A 25,664-nucleotide genomic window follows, 5' to 3' on the forward strand; every position below is an offset into this window, starting at 1 on the left:
TTTTTACTCACATATTTTCTGAAAATAATTCTACTTGCTACAAAGTGTGACGACAATGTAATCACAATTCAAAAGTTCACCTCAGGACAATGTCAATGAGCCCACAGTAGAGTTGCAACACACCCAATAGACAGACAGAAAGCTCAGGTCATTTTGCTTCAGAAAGTCATGTGATCTATATAAATGGGAGGAATTTACACAACATATTTAGATAGACATATTTTTTTTTTTTTTTTCGGGGGGTCTCGTGAATGACAGGTCTTTAGAAATACATGATCATTTGTCTATATTATCATGGCTATCTGTTCACTGCAAACAACCTGGTGATGGTCTAACAATCTCTCTCTGTCACATAGTTTGAAACATGTCCATGGAGAATGACAGTATACAGTATACACGCACATAAATACTTCAGCGTATCCCTCCTTAGAAAGAGACCTAATTTAGGTCAATCATTGATAGTGAAGGTCACACAGTTTCCCCCTCAGAAGAGAACAAATGGCTGAACGCCTCAGATCCAGCTTCATGCACCTTTCCGATTGGCTCTGTCGGGGTATTACTTACACCCATTGAAACTCAAGTTTTTTTGCGATTGTTTTACCCCATTTCCATTTGACTCACACATCTGTATTCGTATTCACTTGTCGATGAAAATGAGCAGTCTTATACACAGCGATAAGGTTTATCAATACAGCTACAGAGATCCTTCAACTAAGCCCATCTACGTTTTAAGGAGCACTCAACAGTTAAAGACAAAAGCTTAAATTTAGGTAATCTCCTATACAATATTGACTTTTAATAATGACTATACTTTCAGGGATGGTCTTTGTTGCAAAGAGGAGAGAGGATTTATACTGTTCTTCAATGATGCATGTCTAATTATAAGTATTTCAGAATTTATATTCATCATTTTGGTAGGATTATGTTAAATAAAGCAATTCATTTTGGAATAAAAATCTTATATGCAATTAAAGGCCTGGTAATATTAATAATGGATTACTTTCATAAAGCATTATTCACTAGGTCATGTGTAATAATAAGTAGAAAATGAGTATGCTCATATGGATATAACATAATCATGTTTGTTTATATAAAGTAGCCAGGTTTAGTTTTTAGTTGGATCATCTGTGACTCCATACCCTCTCATTTCCAAGGCTGCAGCTCTCTCTGGGTTGCTTTTGGATCAAAACAAAATCTGTCCATTTTGAACACACACTTGAGCCATGACCAGGATAATATGAAGAACACAGGCAGCATTCTCCAGCTTTCTTCATAGTCATCAGTGGCATCGTTTTAAACCAAACTATGATTGAGCTTTTCCCTAACGTTTACCTACATAGAGTTTAGAGGTGATATGATGGCATCAGGATTGGGAGCATAGAACATCCAAGCTCTTTACTGCCTCTGTTACCAACCCTGTGCCAGGCAGTGGTTCTGGTCAAAGGAGGACCCATTGATGCCCATTTTACGCAATATGTGGCATTGCTTCTCCAAATGTCTCAACAAACAAAAAACATTCAAATTAGATGCTTATTTTTTCATTCTTAAATCCCAATTTTCACCAAAGATATCATGGCAAAGGTTTGGACTTAAAAGCTTTCCCTAAAGTTTTAGGGCACACAGCTAATGTTTATAACAAAAATGTTCAGCTCAATCATAGTTGGTGTATTACCGGTGATGTGACTAAGTATAGAAACGTGTTTATTTAGTTCATTAGTTGATCTACAACCCCAGACAGATCTAGTTCCTATTTGTCTTGGATGATTGTAGCCTTGATCCCACATGACGCTCCCCCAGAGGCTGAACCACCATCACAGACACACTGATGGAGAGATGATGATGATGATACCAACTCAGATGTACCACCAATGTTCTTACTGAGGGGGCACGTCGCTGCCATGTACAGTACACACATTGCATGTACATACCATATGCATCGTCTGTCCACACAAGGAACAAGAGAAGGCTGTCTTTTCACCCCATTCATGTTTTCGCCAGGGACGAGACAAGGTTGTCCATTCACCCCTTTCATGTTTGCACATAAGGGATAGGACAAGATTGTTCTTTCATCCCTTTTATGTTTTCAGTTTAAGGTGCTCATCTGTGCTCTATTGTTATAGAAGGGATCAGGGACATACCATGCGATGATAGGAGCTTGAAACGCTGTCATAGACATCATTATCATCCATATTCATTGTGATATCACCAGAACAGATGTAAGTACAGCGTAGCTATATACTCTGTCAGCCAGCTTATCCAAGAACTGTCTCTTACTGTACTCTGAGTCTCAAGACACCTGATTTTCAATATGATCCCATTCTACAGGACTGGAATGCATTAATTGATTACTCAACAGTGTGATGACATACAGTAGCATACCCTAAGCAGTGACGTAATGGATCTTTCCACATTACCACAGTACATCTCTCCAAATGACAAGCAGCTTTTCTTTCATTCAGTGAATCAACAAACCAAAAAGCTGACACTTTCTGTGATGGTAGTTGTTTTGGGACGATATCAATGTTTCAAGTCGTCATGTTGCAAAAGAAGGTGGTCAGTTTTTGTGCAAATAGAACAGAAGCAGATAGGGAGTATGAGTGGTGAGCGGTGAACCCCAGACGGTTTTCTGGATCTTTTGGAGATGTTATGATATTGTGATGAGAAAACTGCCACGGCCCTCATCCTCCAACAACCAGTAGTAACCTCAGCTACAGTAGCCATGGAGTGTGGTCACACAAATATGTGAACTATTGCAAATAATGACAGGAAGTACTTTTTCTTCTCTTTTTCAACTCTTAAAATAATTTTAAAAAGTGCTAGGGGGATGAACAATCCTTATTTGATTTTCATTATGTACATCTCTATGGAAGATTGATAAATAAAACATTGTCCATTGTAGAGCATGGAAGTAACATTAAAGGTATACACATAGGAGGTCCCTTCAAGTTGTGGTGTTTATGTCAAACCCTTGATCTGTAGAATGAGTGAGGACCAATGAATCAACATCATCATCCCCGTTTGTCATCTCCCTTTCTCTCCTTTCGAAAGAGCATCCAGACTTCTCACGAGTCATCAAGTGGGCCTGGTTTTCAGCATTCATCTTCAACTTCTCTGATTGGTGGAATCAGACTGCTAGTGGATTTGTATTGATTGATTTGGTTGGCCATGTGAGTGCTCATGGGCTTGATCTGAATGTTCCGTGGGTAGGCATTTTCTGGTTCATCTGTAAACCATTTCCTTTCTGCGGAGGGATGGGGCAAAAACCAAATGTTAGTGTTCAATAATCTACATGGTGTGATATATTACTGTCTCAGTTTAAGTAGCAGTCTTTTATAGCATGTATGACCATCCAATCCAAAATGCCATGAGGGACCATAGGTTTCAGATCAGTTACTTCATTTCCTTCCAGATAAAGTCATTTCAACTTTGGTGAGTGTGTGCATGTGTGTCTGTGTGAATGTGAGCGTGTGTGGGCATTCAGCTTAGTACTCCGGCTAGTGTGTTACAGAACAAGCATTTGATGTTTTAAACTAAGGTGAAGTAAGATGTCTGTCATCTAAAACCACCACAGGGTTATGAGTGCACAACTTAATGCCTCATATACCTCTGCAATTTAGACTTCATATTTGTCATGACTTCCCGTTTCGGGGAGGTGTCAGTTTGAGATTTCGAGCCTACTCATATTGATACCCGGGCTATGATCTTTAGGTAGCGTCGACAGTTTGTGTTAAGTGTGTTACATCGTCCGTGATAGGAAACACCTTGTCTCTGTGGCTCTAGTTGATAGAGTAATACTGAATCTGGATTACAACGTATTTCCAACACTTGGACAACATCAGTCATCTGATCGCATTCAATAGGAAAGAATATGTGCAAACACACAGACCTTTCACACAATGCAATTTGTCTCAAGCTGAAATAAAGCAAACTAAAAAACATGATAAATAATAAGGAAATTATACAAAATAGTGTCTCTGTCTAGAGAAAACGAAGAAAAATCATCATCAGGTGAATTAAGGTGTCAAGGAGGTAAAACAGAAAGATAAGTAGAGGAGAAAGGTTGGACCTCATGCAGTGCAGAGATGGTCCTGGGCATGACAGGGAGAGGGCAGAGGCAGCAGCAGCCATTTTGCTTTCCGTTGTTTGAAAGCAAAACTTAAACTGAGGCGTGATGACTTATCCTTACAGGAAAATAACAAAAACACTACAAAACCTCCCCTTGTCATAACAATCTCCACAGGGACAAAGTTATGATTAGAACCCCACGTTAAGGGTGCTATAGTAATAGTAGGACATGCAGAATCGTTAACTTGCATACCTTGGCTCATTCTATTCATCCTTGTTGCACTTCAGAAAGAGAAGTAGGTAATCTAATTAAGTATGGTATTACAATCTACAAGGCAAATAACACGTCTAAAACACAATCACTGATATGACTGGATCTCTTGCTGTACTCTATGTAAGCACTGACACTGTCTGCAATTTATTAAACCAAAATCCTATTTTCTAACACGAGGCCCCATAGCCAAATTTTTTTTTTTACACTTTTGTATGTTTTATGTTATTTCAGTTTACTTACTGAATTGACCCCGACCCTACTTGTCAGATGTTCCCTTATCCCTTTCTACGTTTCTAGATACTGAACAACTACAATTCACTTTCCTAACATGCAATGTTGAAGAGATAATTAAGGTAAATGCTAAGGAACATTTCAAAGGACACTAAGACATTACAATTGATCTGTTGTATTTAATCTTAAGAATGAACCTAAAACATCTAACACGGTTCAGGGAGTGGTGTTGGCAGCATGATATATCACCATTATAATCAAATTCTCTGAGTAGCTTTAAAATAATGACTTATCGCTCAATATAACTTAATGTATATATTGTCTTATTCCATACTATGGAAAATATATCAAAATTAAAAACAGAACTAAAAATAAGCATTTGAGATTGAGAACTAGGAACAAGGACATGCGATGACACAGAACAGACACAATAACCAGACAGATGTCCACACAGATGGTCGAATGATGTTTCTCATTCATAGACAACCTGTAAAGTTTTGTCTATTTAAATCGTGTTACGCTAAATCCATAACCATGCCATACTGTTTGTACAAATACCAACATATAAGAAGGCTATGCCAATACGAGTCAAATTATTGTGTCGTATAGAAACTAACCGATCTAGCAAAAAATAGCTGGCATACCGGTCACCGGCTTTGTAGCAAGACAACATATGAGAGGTCTTTCTATGTCAAGGTTCCTCATCTTCTTTCAGTGGTATCTTGAGTTCTTAAATAAATGCTCAAATACAGGTTCAATGAGGTCAGCGGGAAACAAGAAGTGTTTTCTTTTGCTCGGCAAATATTCTTTGTGAAAATAATGCACATCAACGTTTCCATGAATGAGATCATGGTAGCTATGGAGGCAGGCTGAGAGCAAGGACCACATGCTGATGGTTATAGAGCAAAAATTGCAACAAACATGATGTGGACATTGAGCACAAAATCTCACAAACAAAACACAAACAAACACACAGATATGGATAATTGACCCAAACAGTGTCTCACCCACGCGCTCAAACACACTCTGGCCACAACCCTACATAGACACGACACCCACACCAAACTTCGATCGGCACCACATACTACTCATGCCCGAGCAAACACAGACTGACATACACACACATAACAAACATCTCATCCACCTACTTCTGTTTGTGGCCGGCCTCCCGGGCCTTGCTGCTGCGGTTCTGCCGGTTGGTGGTGGGGATGGAGTGGACGGACGAGCTCTTTTTGCTGGAGGAATGGGAGGAGTGAGAGCTGTGGGAGAGGCTGGCCCGGGACTGGCCCGCGTTGTGGTCAAACTGCATCAGGCAGAAGATCAGGTCTGTGGGGACCAGCTCAAACTCATACGGAGGGTTGGTGATCACATACCTGTATACAGGACAGGAGTTAGTGGAAGAGAGAACCAAACAATACTGTATAGTCAGTGTCTATTTGCAAAATAGAAAGTTAACAGGGTGGGGTTGAAAACTAATCAGTTACAAGATAAAAAAAACGATTTACTTCAAATCAAAATGCTTCTCTGCCCTGAAGGCAGGGCCAGCCCGCCCATTAAGCATGATTAGGCAGCCGACCTAGAGTGGCAGATTGAAGATGGCGGCATTTTGCGGGCTAAACTGACCAAGACGCACCTCCAACTAATTCAATTAATCAAACGGCCACCGGACTATTTACAGTGACCCCCCCCTCCCTCCCCATTTGTTTTGTACACTGCTGCTACTCACTGATTATTATTTATGCATAGTCACTTCACCCCTACCATCATGTACAAATTACCTCAACAAACCTGTACCCCCGCACATTGACTCGGTACCGATACCCTCTGTATATAGACTCGTTATTGTTATTTTATTGTGTTACTTAATTATTTATTTTTTTACTTTAGTTGGTAAATATTTTCTTAACTCTTCTTGAACTGCACTGTTTGTTAAGAGCTTGTAAGTAAGCATTGTGTGGTAAGGTCTACACTTGTTGTATTCGGTGGATGTGATAAATAAAGTTTGATTTGGATTTGATGCCGTCCCATGATAAGCAGTGCCCACTTTGACAACGACAGGGGCTTAAAATATCTATCTTGTCCATGCCCAGCCCACCTCTCCATGGTTCTGAGACGCAGCACTGTGGCGCTTCCCCAACACTCCATAAAATCATGTAGCCTATACGGTAGAGAGTCTATAGCCTCTGTGGCCTGTTCTGGAGCCTACAGGGTGACCCAATTTATGACAATGTCATGAGACAGACAATTCTTACATCATGTGTATTTGGTAGCGTTGCCTTTAAATAGTTTAACTTGGGTCAAACAAGCTTCCCATAATACGTTGGGTGAATTTTGGCCCATTCCTCCTGACAGAGCTGGTGTAACTGAGTCAGGTTTGTAGGCCTCCTTGCTCGCACACACTTTTTAGGTTCTCCCCACAAATTTTCTATGGGATTGAGGTCAGGGCTTTGTGATGGCCACTCCAATACCTTGACTTTGTTGTCTTTAAGCCATTTTGCCACAACTTTGGAAGAATGCTTGGGGTCATTGTCCATTTTTAAGATCCATTTGCGACAAAACTTTAACTTCCTGACTGATGTCTTGAGATGTTGCTTCAATATATCCACATCATTTTCCTCGTCATGATGCCATCTATTTTGTGAAGTGCATCAGTCCCCCCTGCAGCAAAGCACTCCCACAGCATGATGCTGCCACCCCCGTGCTTCATGGTTGGGATGGTGTTCTTCGGCTTGCAAGCCTCCCTCTTTTTCCTCCAAAACAGTTACATTTTTGTTTCATTAAACTAGAGGACATTTCTCCAAAAACTACAATCTTTGTCCCCATGTGCAGTTGCAACCGTAGTCTGGCTTTTTTATGGCGGTTTTGGAGTAGTGACTTCTTCCTTGCTGAGTTTTACTGTGGATATAGACGCTTTTGTACCTGTTTCCTCCAGCATCTTCACAAGGTCCTTTGCTGTTGTTCTGGGATTGATTTCCATTTTTCACACCAAGGTACGTTCATCTCTAGGAGACAGAAAGCATCTCCTTCCTGAGCGGTATGACAGCTGCGTGGTCCCATGATGTTTATACTTGCGTACTATTGTTTGTACAGATGAACGTGGTACCTCCAGGCGTTTGGAAATTGCTCCCAAGGATGAACCAGACTTGTGGAGGTCTACAATTTTTTGCCTGAGGTCTTGGCTGATTTCTTTTGATTTTCCCATGATGCAAAGAGGCACTGAGTTTGAAGGTAGGCCTTGAAATACATCCACAGGTACACCTCCAATTGACTCAAATGATGTCAATTAGCCTATCAGAAGCTTCTAAAGCTATGACATCCTTTTCTGGAGTTTTCCAAGCTGTTTAAAGGCACAGTCAACTTAGTGTATGTAAACTTCTGACCCACTGGAGTTGTGATACAAACAATTGTTGGAAAAATGAGTTGTGTCATGCACAAAGTAGATGGAGTGTTGGGGGTACAAATACTTAAGTACTTTACTTTACTATTTATATTTTTGCCAACTTTTACTTCACTGCATTCCTAAAGAAAATAATGTAATTTTTACTCCATACATTTTCCCTGACACCCAAAAGTACTCTACATTTTGACAGGAAAATGGTCCAATTAACACACTTATCAAGATTAACACACTTCCCTACTGCCTCATCCCTACTGCCTCTGATCTGGCTGACTCACTAATCCACAAATGCTTTGTTTTTAAATGATGTCTAAACATTGGAGTGTGGCCCTGGCTATCCGTCAATAAAAAAGAAAAGAAAATTGTGCCGCATGGTTTGCTTAATATAAAGAATCTGAAATGGTTTATACTTTTACTTTTGATATACTTAAGTACATTTTAACAATTCCATTTACTTTTGATACTTAAGTATATTTAAAACCAAATACTGTTAAACTTGTACTTAAGTAGTATTTTACTGGGTGACTTTTACTTGAGTCAATTTCTATTAATGTATCTTTACTTTTACTCAAGTAGGACAATTAAGTATTTTTTCCACCACTGACAATCATACAATTGCTGATATTAAAACAGCTAATGTTGTGACACTAACTGCCTTGAGAGGTGAGAGAGATGGATGTTAAAGATACACAGCGACGGTCTCACCGTTTGGTACACTGACTAGGCGTGGCGAGGTGAGCGTCTCTCAATCTGTATATTCCGAAGCACAACATGTTGTACGTCTTCAACGCTTTACAAAACAAATCTCCATAGCAACCACCATCCTGGAAAACAACAAATAACAAAAAAACATCAGGGTGTGTTTTCTAATAAAGTGTAATCATTTATCTAAGTGACAAAATAATTCAAGTCTTTGCAAATGTCAAACTGCAGTGCCCTTGATACGAGTGTTTTTGTGGAGATAACAATATACAGTGTAAAGGACATTTAAATCATGCAGGAAATTACACAGAACAACATCCTTTCACTTTGTGACATGGCCCCTTCAGAATCTGAAGCACTATTGACAACAACTGTAAAACATTTAACACAAGATATATAAACAATACACTGATAAATGAAAAAGTAAAATAACTCATGGGATATTCTCAGACAGCTGCATTATTCCTTTCCATAACACACACCAGAACCCTCCCTTCCTCCTCCTTAACAGAGCCCCTCTTGCGTGTTCTCTGTTCTTCACTTTGTATTAAGTGCCGCTAGGAGGCGAGCAGGCAGGATTGGGTGCTACTGGGGAGTGCAAAAATGTGTCCGCTCGGTTTAAACATCCACTTACCCCCAAGTCGGCAAAGGGCCCGTCATAGAGGGCTAGCTGGGCTACACGACACCTGTCTCGGTTGGCCAGTGTCTGTGGCGTGCTGTAGCCCCCTCGCAGGGCATTCTCTTCGGCCAATAGAGCCTCTAGCTCCGGGGTGGCTCCCCCAGTCACCAGCGTCCGGATCAGGGTGAGGATATTATCGTTGAAGTATGTCTGCGGACATAAGAGGATGTGAGATCCGTAAGTAAGGATACGCCATTAGAGCCACAACGGTAGAGGATATGTGGCAGATGGAGAAGGGGAGAGATGGGGAAGAATGAGGAGAGGTTTGGATGATAGGGAGGGAGAATGATGAGGAGAAAGGGATGGGAGAGAGGGATTGGGAGGCATGGCGAGGAGTGGGGGGAGGGGATAGGGAGAGATGGGAGAGAAATGAGGAAAGATGAGGAGGGATGAGGAGAGAAAAATCGAGAAATAGGGATGTTTAGAGAGAGACATGGAGTGGACGCGCCCCATGTTATCTAGACCCCGGGCCTGTCTCTTCATACAGGCCAGACAGAGAGGTGAGGAGACAGGGCAGACCAATTACAGAAAAAGGTTTTCTTGTACCGGAACTAGTTCCATTTGACATTCATTCGCCAGACTTGCTTACCAAAACAACTTCTACTCAACTTCTCCTCATAGACTGGTTTTGTAGGTTTCACATCAATACCATTACTCCTTTAATAAAATACATTACAAAGCTGGAGCAAGCATGTTGATAATGCATATTGTTCCAACAGGTATAGAAATACAATAGCAGAATAGAAGCTCTAGTGCTCTATTTTAACAAACCTAACGCAATAGTAAATCTAAGTACTGGCGGTAGCGCTGTAGGACTGGGAATGTGTTTTCACAGCCGTTATTATGAGCGCAATACCAGCTGGTGGCCCGAAAGGCCTGTCATAGGTGTGACTTGGGCTTGGCCACTAACTGGCCAATCAAGGTGTTCCATTGCTTAATATTGTATGCGTTTGGCTCAAGTTCTGTAGGTTATTGATGGTCTTTGCGTTATCATCTACTCGTATGGGGGCAAGGACTATTCTTGTCCGAGTCCATTGTGAATTGATTATACAGTTTATTATATTGCATATGCTACAGTAACAACTGATCGCAACAGTAAAAAAACAAACATCCAGTGTTTGTTCAATATGTAGGCCGGCATTGTAAAATAAGACATGCCTAGTTAACTAACTGTTAAATAAAATGTCTGGTGTTGACAGTCACTATTGTTGTATTTGGCTTTAACAAGTACAGGCCTTTTGTCATTGCACTTCTCCTCAAATAAAAACTACTAGGCTCCTGTAAAATGTATAGTATGCGTGACGCACATTCTCAAAGAGCAAGACATAGCCTAGGCCTACCGTTGATACGGCATTATAGGACTGAATCATTTAAAAACATTTGGAGGAGCGCATGTTTGGAAATTGGGATGGATACAAGCCGAGCACTGCAGGTAGGTTTATCTGAACTGTGAATAATGCAAAAGCATGACGAGTAGACCATTTAGACACCTTTTATGGATAGGCTACTTCTAATGCATGGCCAGGATAACAAATACATCCGACGCATTATTGTGAAACCAGCTTTCGTTAAAGTAGGGTAAGGCTAGCCTACTGAGGGCTTGGTTTTTAATTAAACTAAATGGAAAACAAGCAATTGTTACAGGAAAATAACTACAATGTTTTAAAATATGAGTGTCACCGGATAATCTCATCTCTCATTCCATGATGGGCATATGGACATGTAGCCGACATGGAGGGGTTTTTACGCACATCCAAAATAAGACCAGGAGATGGGAAGAAAAATGTAATAGCCTACATAGATAAAGAGGGGATGTCCACTCACTGTTTTGCTGCTGCCAAACGTAATATTTTAATAAAGCTTTGGTGATTAAGATTCATTACAAAGCAGTCTCCCCAGCTAGCACAGTGGATCTGGGCCGATTCCGGGTGAGAGTCAGATTCGGCTGATGTGATGTGGCCCGAGTCTGGGGCGCCTTCAGCAGTATTACTTATGGCTAGGATTGCGCTCGGGCCGATTTCGGTGAGAGTTATCTGGCCCAAATGTATTTCTTGGGACTCGGGCAATTGAAGCTACTCTCTGGCAGATGATTACACGGGCTGCTTTAAATAATTAATCTTTTATTATTTTTCCAGATTTTCTCATTGTTTCTGTGATCAAAAAATACAATTAACATTAAATGAAATTCTTTAAGAGTCCTGTGCAGTATTTTAGTATTTTGATACTTTGTTGATGGAGCCTACCGAGCGGTCTAAGACACTGCATCGCAGTGCAAACTGTGTTGCTAATGATGCTGTTTTGAGACCCGTGCTGGCCGCGACCGGGAAACCCATGAGGTGATGCACAATTGGACCAGCCCTGATGAGGGTTTGGCGATGCACAGAGACACCTGTGGACCAGCACGCTCGGTCTGAGTTTTTTTTGTGGAGGACTAAATGGGTTTGTGTATACATCTATTTAAATTTGGTCATTCATTTTGATTCTGGCCTGATGTTCTTGGGCCGATTCTGGGCAGTCATTCATTTTGATTCTGGGCCTAGTCCAACAGCCGATTCCGTGCCGATTCAATCAGTTCCAGCCCCCTGGAAGAAGGCCGCTTCTGGGCCGATTCTTCATTGCCAGCTGGGTCACAAGCCAAACCCATTATCGATCCTGAATACTTGGTGAATGCATTGGTCGGGACAAAAAAACGCCTTCACTGAGAAGAGTGAACAAGTATGCTTGTTTTTTAATGACATGAAATGAAATGGGAAAAAACTATTTGTTTCTAAATATGAGGTTTACGGACACAAAAAGCACAAGCTTCCATTCGTATATGGGCACTGTGTGACACGGCTGGATTGGCTGTGCTTCCCTTGTCAAAATCCATGTCATAACCAACCTCGTTACAGCTAAAACCAGCTTTTGGTTGGTCTTAAATGTCCCCAGATATTGCCACCCCTCCCACGCAAGCAAGCTCATATAAAACAGGTAAATGACCAATCTGGCGCTATGCTTTAACAGGTCAAAACGAGCGTGTGTTTGACAATTTCACTGGCTTAACGCCAGCCGAAAATAGAGCCCCTAAAGTCCACGCTAGCACTTCATGGAACACAGAGTTCCTATTGCACATTTTTTCACAATATTGTTTTGAACATTCATTTAATGACTGATGCCCGCCTGAGGATTCTAGTGATGAAGATATATAATTATAAGAAGATATATAATTATAAGAAGTATAGTGGGCTATACTCAGCCTTGTCTCAGGATGGTAAGTTGGTGGTTGAAGATATCCCTCTAGTGGTGTGGGGGTTGTGCTTTGGCAAAGTGGGTGGGGTTATATCCTTTCTGTTTGGCCCTGTCTGGGGGTGTCCTCGGATGGGGCCACAGTGTCTCCTGACCTCTCCTGTCTCAGCCTCCAGTATTTATGCTGCAGTAGTTAATGTGTCGGGGGGCTAGGGTCAGTTTGTTATATCTGGAGTACCTCTCCTGTCCTATTCGGTGTCCTGTGTGAATCTAAGTGTGCGTTCTCTAATTCTCTCTTTCTCTCTCTCTCTCTCGGAGGACCTGAGCCCTAGGACCATGCCCCAGGACTACCTGACATGATGACTCCTTGCTGTCCCCAGTCCACCTGGCCGTGCTGCTGCTCCAGTTTCAACTGTTCTGCCTTATTATTATTCGACCATGCTGGTCATTTATGAACATTTGAACATCTTGGCCATGTTCTCTTATAATCTCCACCCAGCACAGCCAGAAGAGGACTGGCCACCCCACATATGCTCTCTCTAATTCTCTCTTTCTTTCTTTCTCTCTCTCGGAGGACCTGAGCCCTAGGACCATGCCCCAGGACTACCTGACATGATGACTCCTTGCTGTCCCCAGTCCACCTGACCGTGCTGCTGCTCCAGTTTCAATTGTTCTGCCTTATTATTATACGACCATCCTGGTCATTTATGAACATTTGAACATCTTGGCCATGTTCTGTTATAATCTCCACCCGGCACAGCCAGAAGAGGACTGGCCACCCCACATAGCCTGGTTCCTCTCTAGGTTTCTTCCTAGATTTTGGCCTTTCTAGGGAGTTTTTCCTAGCCACCGTGCTTCTACACCTGCATTGCTTGCTGTTTGGGGTTTTAGGCTGGGTTTCTGTACAGCACTTTGAGATATCAGCTGATGTACGAAGGGCTATATAAATACATTTGATTTGATTTGATTTGATAAGAAGATATATAATTATAAGTGCATTAGAGTGGCTTGGAAATACAATTACATTTCTAAAGGAGGCAAATCATTTCTGGAAAACATTTTGTCATCATTTTGATGTCGCCAGAATGACTTTAGATGCAGTATAATGTTAGCTAGCTAGCATAGATTGACTCGAGACCATTTTATTTTATTTTATATACACATTTTACTAGCTAATGACAACATTGGCATCTGTCTAAAGTACATTTTACAACATGATAATGATAGCAAACTTTTTTCCTACTTTAACAATGTCATTGTATTTCCAGGCTGCTATAGTGCAATTTAAGCGAAATAGTCATTAGCCGCTGTTAAAAATGACTGGGTTTATCACAACTTTTGGCCACCACTATGGCAGAGGGCGGCTTGATAACGTTAATAACAATGGTACTTTGCAGGGCAGTTGGTAGAGCATGGCACTTGTAACACCAAGGTAGTGGGTTCGATTTCCGAGACCACCCATAAGTAAAAACGTATATGACTGTAAGTCACGCCCTGAGTGGCAGCTCTTCTCCCCAGGCCCCTGACAGCTCTGTGGAGAACCACGATGGATGAGCACTGTCTATTAGCCACCCTCACCTCTGACCACAGCCAGTGTGTGTGTGAAGGCTACTCAGCTCTCCTCTAACCTCACTCATGATGTGACAAGCTGGAATTAAGCCATCACAGCACCAAAGGGGAGTAGCGATGGTTTGAACGAAGTCACAAGATAATACTTTTTCCGTATCTTGTCTTCAGGAAAAGGGCTGACATTGTTGGAAGATGAAAGTGTTTTGAAGGCCCACCTTGCGTGTCATATGTGCCATTATAGGGAACCTCAGCAAATTTTTACAAGGCACACCTGTAAAATGCATTCCAGGTGACTACCTCATAAAGCTGGTTGAGAGAATGCCAAGAGTGTGAAAAGCTGTCATCAAGGCAATTGGTGGCTACTTTGAAGACTCTCAAATATAAAATATATTTAGATTTGTGTAACACTTTTTTGGCTACTACATGATTCCATATGTGTTATTTCACAGTTTTGATGTCTTCACTATTATTCTACAATGTATAAAATAGTAAAATAAAGAAAAATCCTTGAATGAGTAGGTGTGTCCAAACTTTTGACTGGTACTGTACCTTGTTAAAAGATCTAATAAGCCCCTTGAAAGTTCGTTTCGTGACACTTTATATGAGGAGTGGTGGCAACAACTTCCCTTTTGATGTCAGTGGAGCTGGCAGCGCTGTCTGATCAATGTGGCATTTCATTTACCAACTTCTGCCTACTCCGTATTGCTACCGCGCTGAGCAGATCTTATGATGCTACCACATCCTTTAAGTTTACCCCTTTATTCTCTGTGTGTGTGTGTGTGTGTGTGTGTGTGTGTGTGTGTGTGTGTGTGTGTGAGAGAGAGAGTGTGTGTGTGTGTGCGTGCGTGCGTGTAACCAGCATTAGAGACAGCAGACATGGGTGCAGGTGAGTAGACATTACCAAGTATACACTACTGAGTTTACAGTCCTTAGTATACAGTACTTAGTTAAGTATGCACGTCTTATAGTAAACCCACTATATGTGTATTGTCCTGTGGCTGCTGTCATCTTGTATGAAAGACTCAGAATCACTTCAAGCCCTTGACTGCTGCATGTTGCAGCCTACCTAAATAAAATATGAATTCAAATATGGATTAAATATATATTTAAATATCGATAAAATATAGACTTCAATTTTACAAAAAGGTCTCCTGGCGACTTCTACCTCGTACATGAGAGACATTTAGTATGATGTTGGATTAAATAAAGGAGAAATAGGATACATGATCTAGTGCATACTAAGAACTGTGTAAACTGAGTAGCGTGTACTTAGTATTGTCTACTCACTGCACTCATGAGAGAGTCCAGCACGCTGACAGCGAAGGCGGTTCCGCAGGCGAAGGGCTGTGTCAGGTACAGCTCTGTGTCCGGGTCATCATCATCATCTTGGTCCAGGAACTGAACGTTGGAGTCGTTCACTGAGAGAGGGGAGACCCAAAACACAGTCAGACAGAGAGAGAGGGCAAGGAGGACACAGCACAGCATGCCAAACACACACCCACACACACACCTGAGGACCAGAGAAGTAGAGAATCGCTGGGTGACTTAGCTAGGGCACTTTTGTGTCGGTGAACTGTGAAGCGTTGTTCGATTTTAGAGTGTTTTTGTGACCCATTGAGTCAATATAAACCAATATTCCTAGTTGGAATCCTATGTTAATGTTCCTAGTCAACACCCAGTCTTAGGCAGGTCTGGAGGTATAGAATAGATAGTGGTGTTTGAACCAAAGCGTTATGGATTTGGCATTCATGGTAGATGCACAGTACATTCCATCATGAACAAACCATTTCTGTAATTGCATTCAGGACATGGATTTGACCTAGTTGTGCGAAACACCTCAATCCAACATATTGTGTTTTTTATAATTCAAGATGATATTGTTCAGGTGAGAAGATCATGCACGTAATGTAACATGCATTTTAAAGCTTTATTGATATCTCAGATAAGAAAATGTGTGGTCACATCGTTACCTATTGAGATATTGAGGTAATTACCTTTTCCTGAAAGTCAAATGATTATTTAAAACAACAATAACAACATTGAGCTGTGTGGTAAATTCACATAGCCACAGCCTGCTTTTAAAGATCGAAGTAATACGACATTCTGAAATTGTTAATGATGAAAAAAGTTCAAATCATAACATGGCCAGGGTAGAACAACCGCTTTCTATACTGTGTAGAATATTGCTAACCCGAGGAAATGAACACAAGATGAAACCATATAAAAACAAACTTTTTTTCAACCATTCGTAAATATGACTTTCCCTAGTAGAACCGTCTGGTCTTTATTTAACCTCAGATGAGAGGGTTCTCTTTCTAGCACCAGTGGACAAGAGCCTGAGATCCAACTGCATTTGAAAAGAGGCTTCACACAACACAAGGCGTTCTTTGACTCCTTCAAAATCTAGGCTTAGGTAAAAAAAGAAAGAAGCAACAACCCCAAAAATAAATAAAAATAAACATCTTAAAAGGGAAGGATTGATCTATAGTTTTTTGAAATATGATTTCTTCCCAGGCTTCCTCTGTGCTGCAGAGGAACAGACATGTCAGTCAACCAGACAAGGGGCTGATGATGCAAACGGGCCCAGGCCAAAGAGACTGAACCGGGAGGTGTTGGGGTGTTGAGGGAGGGGTTGGGGTCGGGAGTGGGGTGTGTGCTATGAAAACAGCCACAAGGACAGACCGAGCAATGATCAAAGTGCCGGAACGATGCTCTGAAAAAATAAATAAACGGAAAAAAATAAAAACACCACGGGAAAAAAATCATGAAATAAAAGGTCAAAACAAGACAGTCAATTTTTCAACCAGAAACCGAGAATTAAAAATAAAAAATGTGTTCAAAGTGAAGCCATGGGAGCAGCCAGCGAGGACCTCGGCTGCAGCCAGATACATCAAGACAAGATGATAGAGATAGAGAGATAGATAGAGAGAGGGGGGTGGGGGAGAGAGAGAGAGAGAACAAAAGAACGAAAGATCGGACGGCAGCGAGCGGAGGACAAAAGCCTGGCTTACCCAGCTCAGTTATCATTTGTATGTTGATTCCACAGTTTTTTTCCTGACTGAATGAAACCAAAGGCAGTATTTTGCCAGGTTTAGCTAATGACAGTAAGACGTGTGGAGAGCAGAGGGGGGAGAGATAGGGTCGTTATTGGAACAGCTTCAAAGAGAAGAGAAAAAGAAAGGCAGTTCTGTCTGAGACCACGCATCATGTCAACCACAGGATTAGACACTGACTGTATGTAAAGGTAGCCATGGTTGTCCATGACATGCAACTACGGCACCAGAGATGAAAGTACATAGCCCAGATGCGACTGAACCATACCACTAAAACACAAATTGCCAATTTGTACGGCTTTTAAGACACCAAAGGGATTTACAGTGTTGTATACATAAACCAACTTTATGTGACTCCATCAAATTGATCTTGCAATTCAGCCAGCGTCTTAACATTTTCCATTAGACTTGCATCTTGACTATGGTGCTGTAAACTGACAACATTGACACTACAATTATAGTGTCTAGTTCCCGAGACTGATGTGCCCCACTGTACTATCTTTCTACTCTCAGAGAGGAGGATGACAATGTTAGTGATGCTCGTACTAATAACCAGGGCCTGACACTATATGTGGGGGTAGAATTATTCTAAATCAAACATAGCTGAAAGTATTCCAAATCAAAAGGGACCTGTGCAATTAATTCATATCCAACCAAATACTGCAAGAAAAACCTGAATAGCTACACTTGTTTTGTTGATTACATGTGTAGTACTCAAGAGTTGGAAGAAAGAGAGGTGAGAAAACATTCATGGTGCTTCATGTCCCTGTCTCTATCTGTGCCTCAATCCATCTCTTAGCCTCCTCACGCCTCAATGCTTTCTAATTGGGTCAGAGGGGAGAGATAGAGACAGAGTGGCCGGTCTCTAGTGCTTTATTCAGGAGTGATAGAGTGGCTCTAGTGGCCCTGGTCTCTGGTGCTTTAAAAACCCTCAGAGATGTGAAACTTTCATGAGTCCCCTGGACCACATGGAATACTAGAGAATACAGCCAGCGCCATTGTTATTATTAAATGCACCCATTTTGCTACTGTGGCACTTCTTAGCTTCCTCTCGCACTCTCTTTTTACTCTCTCCCTCTCCATCAGGCTGTTAATGGACAAATGGGACCTGGAAGAAGTGAGAGTGTTCTGACTTCGTAACGAGACATCTCAGCTAGAACTTACACAAAGAGAGTGACATTTGAAATGACAACAAATGCTCAGTTTTGTATCTAAATCCATATAAATCTCAGCCAAAGTCACTAATCGTTAATCTTTATCGTCAACATATCGCTAGAATTAGTCATCACAGCCATAGAAAATAAAGAGTTCGGCCAACTAACCTCCACATTGGCATCGAACGTTCCAAAACAAAAAACATTCAAACCTGCATTCTAAGCGGAATGCAAAAGAATGTCCACTGAGCTGTTGGAGCCAACATGGCAGACCTGAAGATTCTAAATCTCTAAGTGAGTTGGCCAAACTCCGTGTACAATGTCACAATATTTTCCCAACAGGCAACAACCATAACAACCATAAAGTGGTTGAAATGACATCACAACAACCATAAAGTGGTTGAAATGACATCACAACAACCAGAAAGTGGTTGAAATGACATCATTATGACATTGTTTCAACGTGTTTTACCCGCTGGGATCTACCAGTAGTAAATGGTCAGTTGGTCAGTTGTGTGTCTCACCTAGTTCAGTGATGATGGGGATGTTGGCGCCGGTGGTGACGGAGGCCTGACGTACTAAACCATGTACTGGACTGCTGTCTGGAGAGGACCGGTCCATTCCAGGAGGCGTGAAACCTACACAGAGCACACAGAAAGATGCACACAAAACCGTTGAAACTAACAGCAAGAGCTAGATACCCACAAAACAAGATGTACCGAAACCTACATCACACAGAAAAATATATATTTATACACAGACTGACACAAAACCATGATATATTCCATTGTTGAAAGCGATGGCACAAAGAAACAACAATACAGACGGATACAAGACAATGAGATGTAATATTACAACACAGAGAGAAATACACCAAACCGTGAGATATCACACTGATATCACTTCACAAATCACATACCTCAGCTTCGGTGATTGAAAAGGTTATATGTCATTTGGTAGAAAAAACTGTCAACTATAATCGAAAAAAAACAAAGTATGTTGATTGACCATACACAGTCTGTCAAATGCCACTATAACTTAGTAACACTAGACTATTCAGTAAAAGCTGCTGGGCTTACTGACCGAGATGGGCTCTTTGTATTGTTCAGAAGTGCAGATTGAAAGATGTGTAGACAGGGACGGGGAAAATGAAGCAGGCGCTTCCTAAAAATGTCAATATGGATATTGTGCTTTTAGGGGTCAGCTGAGACACACATTTAGCATTCGCATCCTTCCATCAACCTGCCTGCCTTCCATACATTTTATATGTGCTTCATTTTGTTACCATAAAATTGGCAAAGTGGATCCTGAAAACCTTTTATCGGGAAAATAACTGTGCGATTCTCGACCATAAAATACAAGAGGCGAGTGATGGGTATGAATTCACATGACTTCACATTTTTGCATTTCCTCAAAGTGACACAAATGCCTTAAATCAGTAATGCGTGATACATAATGCATGACCTGTGTTGTGACATCCATCATTTAGTGCTGACTGAAGCAAAACGCCACCTCATAGTTCTACAGCACAGCAGCGACAAAACAACGCACGACGGGAATATATTCAGGTCACAAAGTTTTAAAACAAATGTTAGACATTGAAGAATAGTTGGGAGGATGGAGGGGTTGGGGGGGACTTGAGGGGCTGTTTTACAGTACAGAATAGATATTCTCACCCTCCTCACTAAAGAGGACAACACCAACAGTTCAGCATTCATCACAAACTAGAGGCTAAACTGAATTATCTATACTCTTGTCATGTCAATTACTGAAACTGGGGATAGGCTTGTAGCAGTCAGAGACTGGAAGATCACTCTTAGTATGCTTCATTTTGTTGACATCTATAAAATATTACTTTTATATCTCCAGAGAATGACAACTGGGTTTTGGATATTGCCTCTAAAAAAACATTATTCTTACATGACCAGAGTAAACAAGAAGTCAAACATACAGTATCCAATTGTGAAAGTAGTAACAATGGATAAAGTGAATACATCTGAAAAAAGAGATTTTCCAACAGAGAGGGCAATGTGTCAAAATCAGTTCGGCTACAAGTGACCAAAAGTTAGATGGAGAAAGCTGGAGAGTTCTATACAGATCATTGACTATCAGTCAGATTGTATATCTGAGTGGATTCATTATAATGTCTTGACTGCATTTGGCATGTACTTTTCCAGACTTCTAATACTGACAAACAAGAGGGAAATAGATTTTCTCACAAAACAAAATGGTTTTACGGCTTCCATACCATATAGGAGCAAACGCATCCGTGTGGGCTACAGACCCCCCACCCCCCAGGCACAACTCAGCTCTGCGGTCTACAGACTACATCGTACCGTAGACCTCAGCCATGTGAACGTCTCCCTAGCGATACAACTCTTTACTTATTCATGTGCACCTTCTTGCTTTAAATTTCACCCCCCACATCTGAACAGGATATTGTCAGGGAGGAAGGAATCCACAAAGCTATACACTGTGATATATTACACCTGTGTGTGTGTGTGTGTATGCGTGCGTGTGTGCGTGTGTGCTCTTAAACTGCAATATTTTTCAGTGGAATGGATACAGAGGATGTAAGACAAACTCATTGATAACAATAGGCTTCATCAATCGACCGCCGTGACAGGCCTTTGGTTCCCAAACCTTTCGGTCACCAACTGAATGTTGCTCTGCTCGGTGTACCCCTTCGTGCATTTTTACCAGTAAGCCTATGACATCATGAGTCTTATCAAGTACCCCCAGGGTTTATTGTACCCTTGTTGGTAACCACTGGTGTAGGCCCTCCATACCTGTGAATACTGCTCCCATGAGCAACAGAGACCTCCGATTTAGTCTGCTCATTGTGACGACAGCACATCACTCACTCAGACCAGGAGAAATAATTGCATTTTCCTAAATCATGTGGAAGTGCTTGGCATATTACGCATAAGTTCATTGGTCTATCTATGCGTAGGATTCAGTCCCTTCATTATTTTCTGATCGTCATTTTTGTTGTCTTCTCAACAATCCCCCGCCTATAATGCGATGGTTTACAAAATTGACCAATCGCTGTGCTATTACCACATAAAACAATCACCACACTAAAAAAAAGAGGGCTTGCAATTGTAACCAATCACCGCACTTTTACCTCATAAAATGGTTCAGTGAAGCCACACATCAACACATTTATTCCCCCAACAGTGTATTTTCCTGACAAATTGAGACACAATAATTGAAAATCGACATACAAAATGTCAGAATTGCAGCAGTAAAATCAAGCATTTCTGCCCGCAAATATGACAAAAACACACTGCAGGATCCTGGAGGAACTGATTAATAGATGAATGGAGGAGGTAGAGGATGGACTGCCATAAAAAACAGCTGAAGAAGGCTGTCTGGTGATTAGTACTGGCTGGTTAAACATGATGACACCTGATGGGATATGAGGCTTATCTGTTTGTCTGAACGCATCAACAATCTGTTCCACTCAGTCTGCCAGACAGACAGACACAATAACAACAGTCATGTGGTTTCACATCATTAAAGGATATTATTTACGAGGTTGAACACCACTTTCCATTTGATTTACTGTGTGTATTTACCATTCTTAAAGAAATAACTGATTTAAGTGGTAAAACCATCTCCTCTCCTCCTCTCTTACCCTCAACCCTGCAGACAGAACAGAACAGTGCAGAACAGTATTGTATCTTGTAGGCCAGCCGGTCCTTACCTTGGGAGTTAGCCTGCAAGAGCCCGATGCTGTCGTCAAACTGCATAGACTTTATGTTGAGCGACGCCAGAATGCATTCCTTATCCTGCAGCGAGGCGTCGTCGATATTGTTCTGATTGGCCGACAGTATCACGCACATGTCGCAGAGGTTGATGTTGACAGCCCTTAAATCTGCACGACTTAATGGCGTACCCTTCAGGCGCGGTGAAGAAAAGAGACGGACAGAGAGAAGAGAGAAGAAGGGGGAGAGAAACTAATTAGAGACTAAGTGAGGGGTGCTTTGGGAGATTAGATAACAAGTATTGTAGTTTTAGCGGCAGTGACATTCAGCTGATCTAACTGGGCACTGGGGAATCAGAGACGTGGACTAATCTAAAGGGCAGTGGGCGCTGAAGGCTAACAGGCCTGGTTTCTTAGGGCTCTCTGATACTCAGTCAAGGAAGCATTAACGAGCTCTAAAGCAGGCAGCCATGCCAGACTTTCACATCTGAGATGGCCAAGGAAGGGCAGCTGCAGTGTATTTCAACTCCGTATGAATAGACAGGATTCGCTGCTGTGAATTGATGGAAGATTGAATTCAGGAACCGGTTGTGGAATTGACAAGAACAGCCACAACAACCACGACAAATCACAAACAAATCCACAAAGGAAATACTATATCACTAGGTAATGCTATTACTGCTTTATCACTGCTTACAGTCATTTTACCCTTCACCTTAGATTGTTTTCATTCAGACAGTGCGAGGCAACAAAGGGAAGAGATCTCATAAGTCAACTGAGATAAGAAAATACAAGTAAACAGTCTGAAAATAACAACGGTACAGCTGGGTTTGGTATTGAATCCTGGAGCGTTGTTACACTGGTCTACTCACAGATAGAACAGATGGCGATGGCATTCTATGGTATTGTAAGTACATGATGTTGTCAGTTGTATAACTTTGGCTTGTAACCGTACACATTACAGTGGTACTCACAGGTAGTATGGAGACCTTGGGGAAGTTGTGTAGAGTTTCCCACTCTCTCCTCAGGTACTCCAGCGAGCCCACAAACACTATGGGCTTCAGCTCGTGATAATGGAAGTTGCTGGCTCTCAAAGGCATCACCAAGTTTCGCAGCCCCACTAGAGCGGACGTGACATCTCCAAATATACAGACCACTACATGGCCGCTCAACACCGTCATGGATGCCTCACTCCGGGTCTGAGCAGGGAGAGAGAGAGGGGAGAGAGGGGGAGAGAGAAAGAGTGAGAGGAGGGAGCGAGACATGGAGACAGAGAGAATAATGGGACGAGAGAGGGATTGAGAGAAACAAGAAAGAAAGAAAGAAAGAAAGAAAGAAAGAAAGAAAGAAAGAAAGAAAGAAAGAAAGAAAGAAAGAAAGAAAGAAAGAAAGAAAGAAAGAAAGAAAGAAAGAAAGAAAGAAAGAAAGAAAGAAAGAAAGAAAGAAAGAAAGAAAGAAAGAATGAAAGAATGAAAGAAAGAAAGGAGATAGAGGACAAATGCATAGCAGTCAGAAAACAGAGAGGCAGAGTGCTGATGAGAAACCCTGCAGCCCCACCCTTTGCGGTGTTAGGCTCAAGGTGAACCCGGTACAGCTCAATGCAGTTGATACACTAAATGGTCAAGGAGTAAGGTGTATAAAACTGCTTTTCAAAGCCATGCTTGTGGTGGTTTTATACTATGACCCAGTACATAGAAAACAGTCGACTCACCTTGTAACAACAGAGAGGCATTGAGAGAAATGTGGATATACATTATTAGTATGTGGTTGTTATCGCTATGTGAGGGAAACGGTTTCTTTAGAGCCTACCGTACCTCAACAATGCTTCATTTTTGGCCCAATAGGTGCAAATAATTTCCAACTCCATTAGAATATGTATCATACAGAGCTAAAAACAGTGGAAACACATCAGTATCACTGTATCAGTCAAATGCTTGGACACATCTACGCATTCAAGGGTTTTTCTTTATTTGTACTATTTTCTACATTGTAGAATAATATTGAAGACATCAAAACTATGAAATAACACATATGGAATCATGTAGAACCTTAATGCAATCAGTTGTGTTGTGACTGTAGGGGTGGTATACAGAAGATAGCCCTATTTGGTAGACCAAGTCCATATTATTGCAAGAACAGCTCAAATAAGCAAAGAGAAATGACAGTCCATCATTACTTTAAGACATGAAGGTCAGTCAATCGGGAAAATGTCAAGAACTTTGAAAGTTTCTTCAAGTGTAGTCGCAAAAACCATCAAGCGTTATGATGAAACTGGCTGTCATGAGGACCGCCACAGGAAAGGAAGACCCAGAGTTACCTCTGCTGCAGAGGATAAGTTCATTAGAGTTACCTGCACCTCCAAATAAATGCTTCACAGAGTTCAAGTAACAGACATCTCAATGTCAACAGTTCAGAGGAGACTGCGTGAATCAGGTCTTCATGGTCAAATTGCTGAAAAGAAACCACTACTAAAGGACAACAATAAGAAGAAGAGACTGCTTTGGGCCAAGAAACACAAGCAATGGACATTTGACATTAGAAATCGGTCCTTTGGTCTGATGTGTCCAAATTTGAGATTTTTGGTTCCAACCGACGTGTCTTTATGAGATGCAGAGTAGGTGAACGGATGATGGTTCCCACCGTGAAGCATGGAGGTGGAAGTGTGATGGTGTGGGGGTGCTTTGCTGGTGACACTGTCAGTGATTTATTTAGAATTCATTATATTTAGAACACTTAACCAGCATGGCTACCACAGCATTCTGCAGCGATACGCCATCCCATCGGATTTGCGCTTAGTGGGACTATCATTTGTTTTTCAACAGGACTTTGGCCCAAAACACACCCCCAGGCTGCGTAAGGGCTATTTGACCAAGAAGGAGAGTGATGGAGTGCTGCATTTGGGATGAGTTGGATGGCAGAGTAAAGGAAAAACAGCCAACAAGTGCTCAGCATATGTAGGAACTCCTACAAATGGAACTCCTACAAAGGGTGGCTACTTTGAAGAATCTAAAATACATTTTGATTTGTTTAACACTTTTTTGGTTACTACATGTGTTATTTCATAGTTTTGATGTCTTCACCACTATTCTACAATGTGGAAAATAGTACAAATAAAGATAAACCATTGAATGTGTAGGTGTATCAAAACTTTTGGCTGATACTGTACATAAAAAGTTTAAGATCATCAAACTATACAACTGAAAAGAATCTTCGGAGTCACACTGTATAGGACAATACCTACCATATCTGTTGATGGGTAGGTACTATATCCCTGTACAGGATGTTAATAGCTGTGGTTAAACTCAGGTAACTCTACAGTAGGGTTGTCATGATACCAGTATCACTATGATACTCGATTATCCATGGTAAAAAGGAAAACACAAGGCAGTCTAAACTCTTTAAACATCTGCTTTTGTTCAAATAGTGTGCGCCATAGCTTGGAAAATAAACAAATGTAACTGTGGGTGACAATATATTGCTGTTTGTTTTTTTGTTCTCAACATTAGGATTGTTTTCCTCAAGAAATGAAGTCTGCTTCAAGTTTCCTTGCCATGCTACTTGCGAGTATTGCAATACTGGTGTCATGAAAACACTACAGGGAGACAG

At 41.4% G+C, this 25,664-nt stretch overlaps 1 protein-coding gene across 9 annotated transcripts in view; it reads right to left on the bottom strand.

Annotated features, from left to right (window-relative positions):
- Positions 1-242: 242 nt before the first annotated feature.
- Positions 243-25,664, bottom strand: part of kcnma1a (potassium large conductance calcium-activated channel, subfamily M, alpha member 1a) — a 308,219-nt gene continuing 282,797 nt past the window's right edge. For 3 of the 9 annotated variants that reach the window (XM_042325120.1, XM_042325095.1, XM_042325114.1), the window contains 9 exons: positions 23,033-23,257; positions 22,059-22,251; positions 18,874-18,987; positions 15,430-15,560; positions 9,304-9,498; positions 8,673-8,791; positions 5,719-5,943; positions 4,319-4,347; positions 243-3,241 (listed from right to left, as the gene is read on the bottom strand). In XM_042325120.1, coding sequence (XP_042181054.1) covers positions 3,090-3,241; positions 4,319-4,347; positions 5,719-5,943; positions 8,673-8,791; positions 9,304-9,498; positions 15,430-15,560; positions 18,874-18,987; positions 22,059-22,251; positions 23,033-23,257 — 1,383 coding nt within the window. In that variant the 3' untranslated portion in view covers positions 243-3,089. Of the gene's footprint in view, positions 3,242-4,318; positions 4,348-5,718; positions 5,944-8,672; positions 8,792-9,303; positions 9,499-15,429; positions 15,561-17,153; positions 17,238-18,873; positions 18,988-22,058; positions 22,252-23,032; positions 23,258-25,664 lie in introns of all 9 variants that reach the window. The other 6 variants (XM_042325137.1, XM_042325124.1, XM_042325142.1 and 3 more) reach the window with 3 other exon arrangements.

The sequence above is a fragment of the Oncorhynchus tshawytscha genome, linkage group LG01 (assembly GCF_018296145.1).
Source record: "Oncorhynchus tshawytscha isolate Ot180627B linkage group LG01, Otsh_v2.0, whole genome shotgun sequence".
Taxonomy (NCBI): Eukaryota; Metazoa; Chordata; class Actinopteri; order Salmoniformes; family Salmonidae; genus Oncorhynchus; species Oncorhynchus tshawytscha.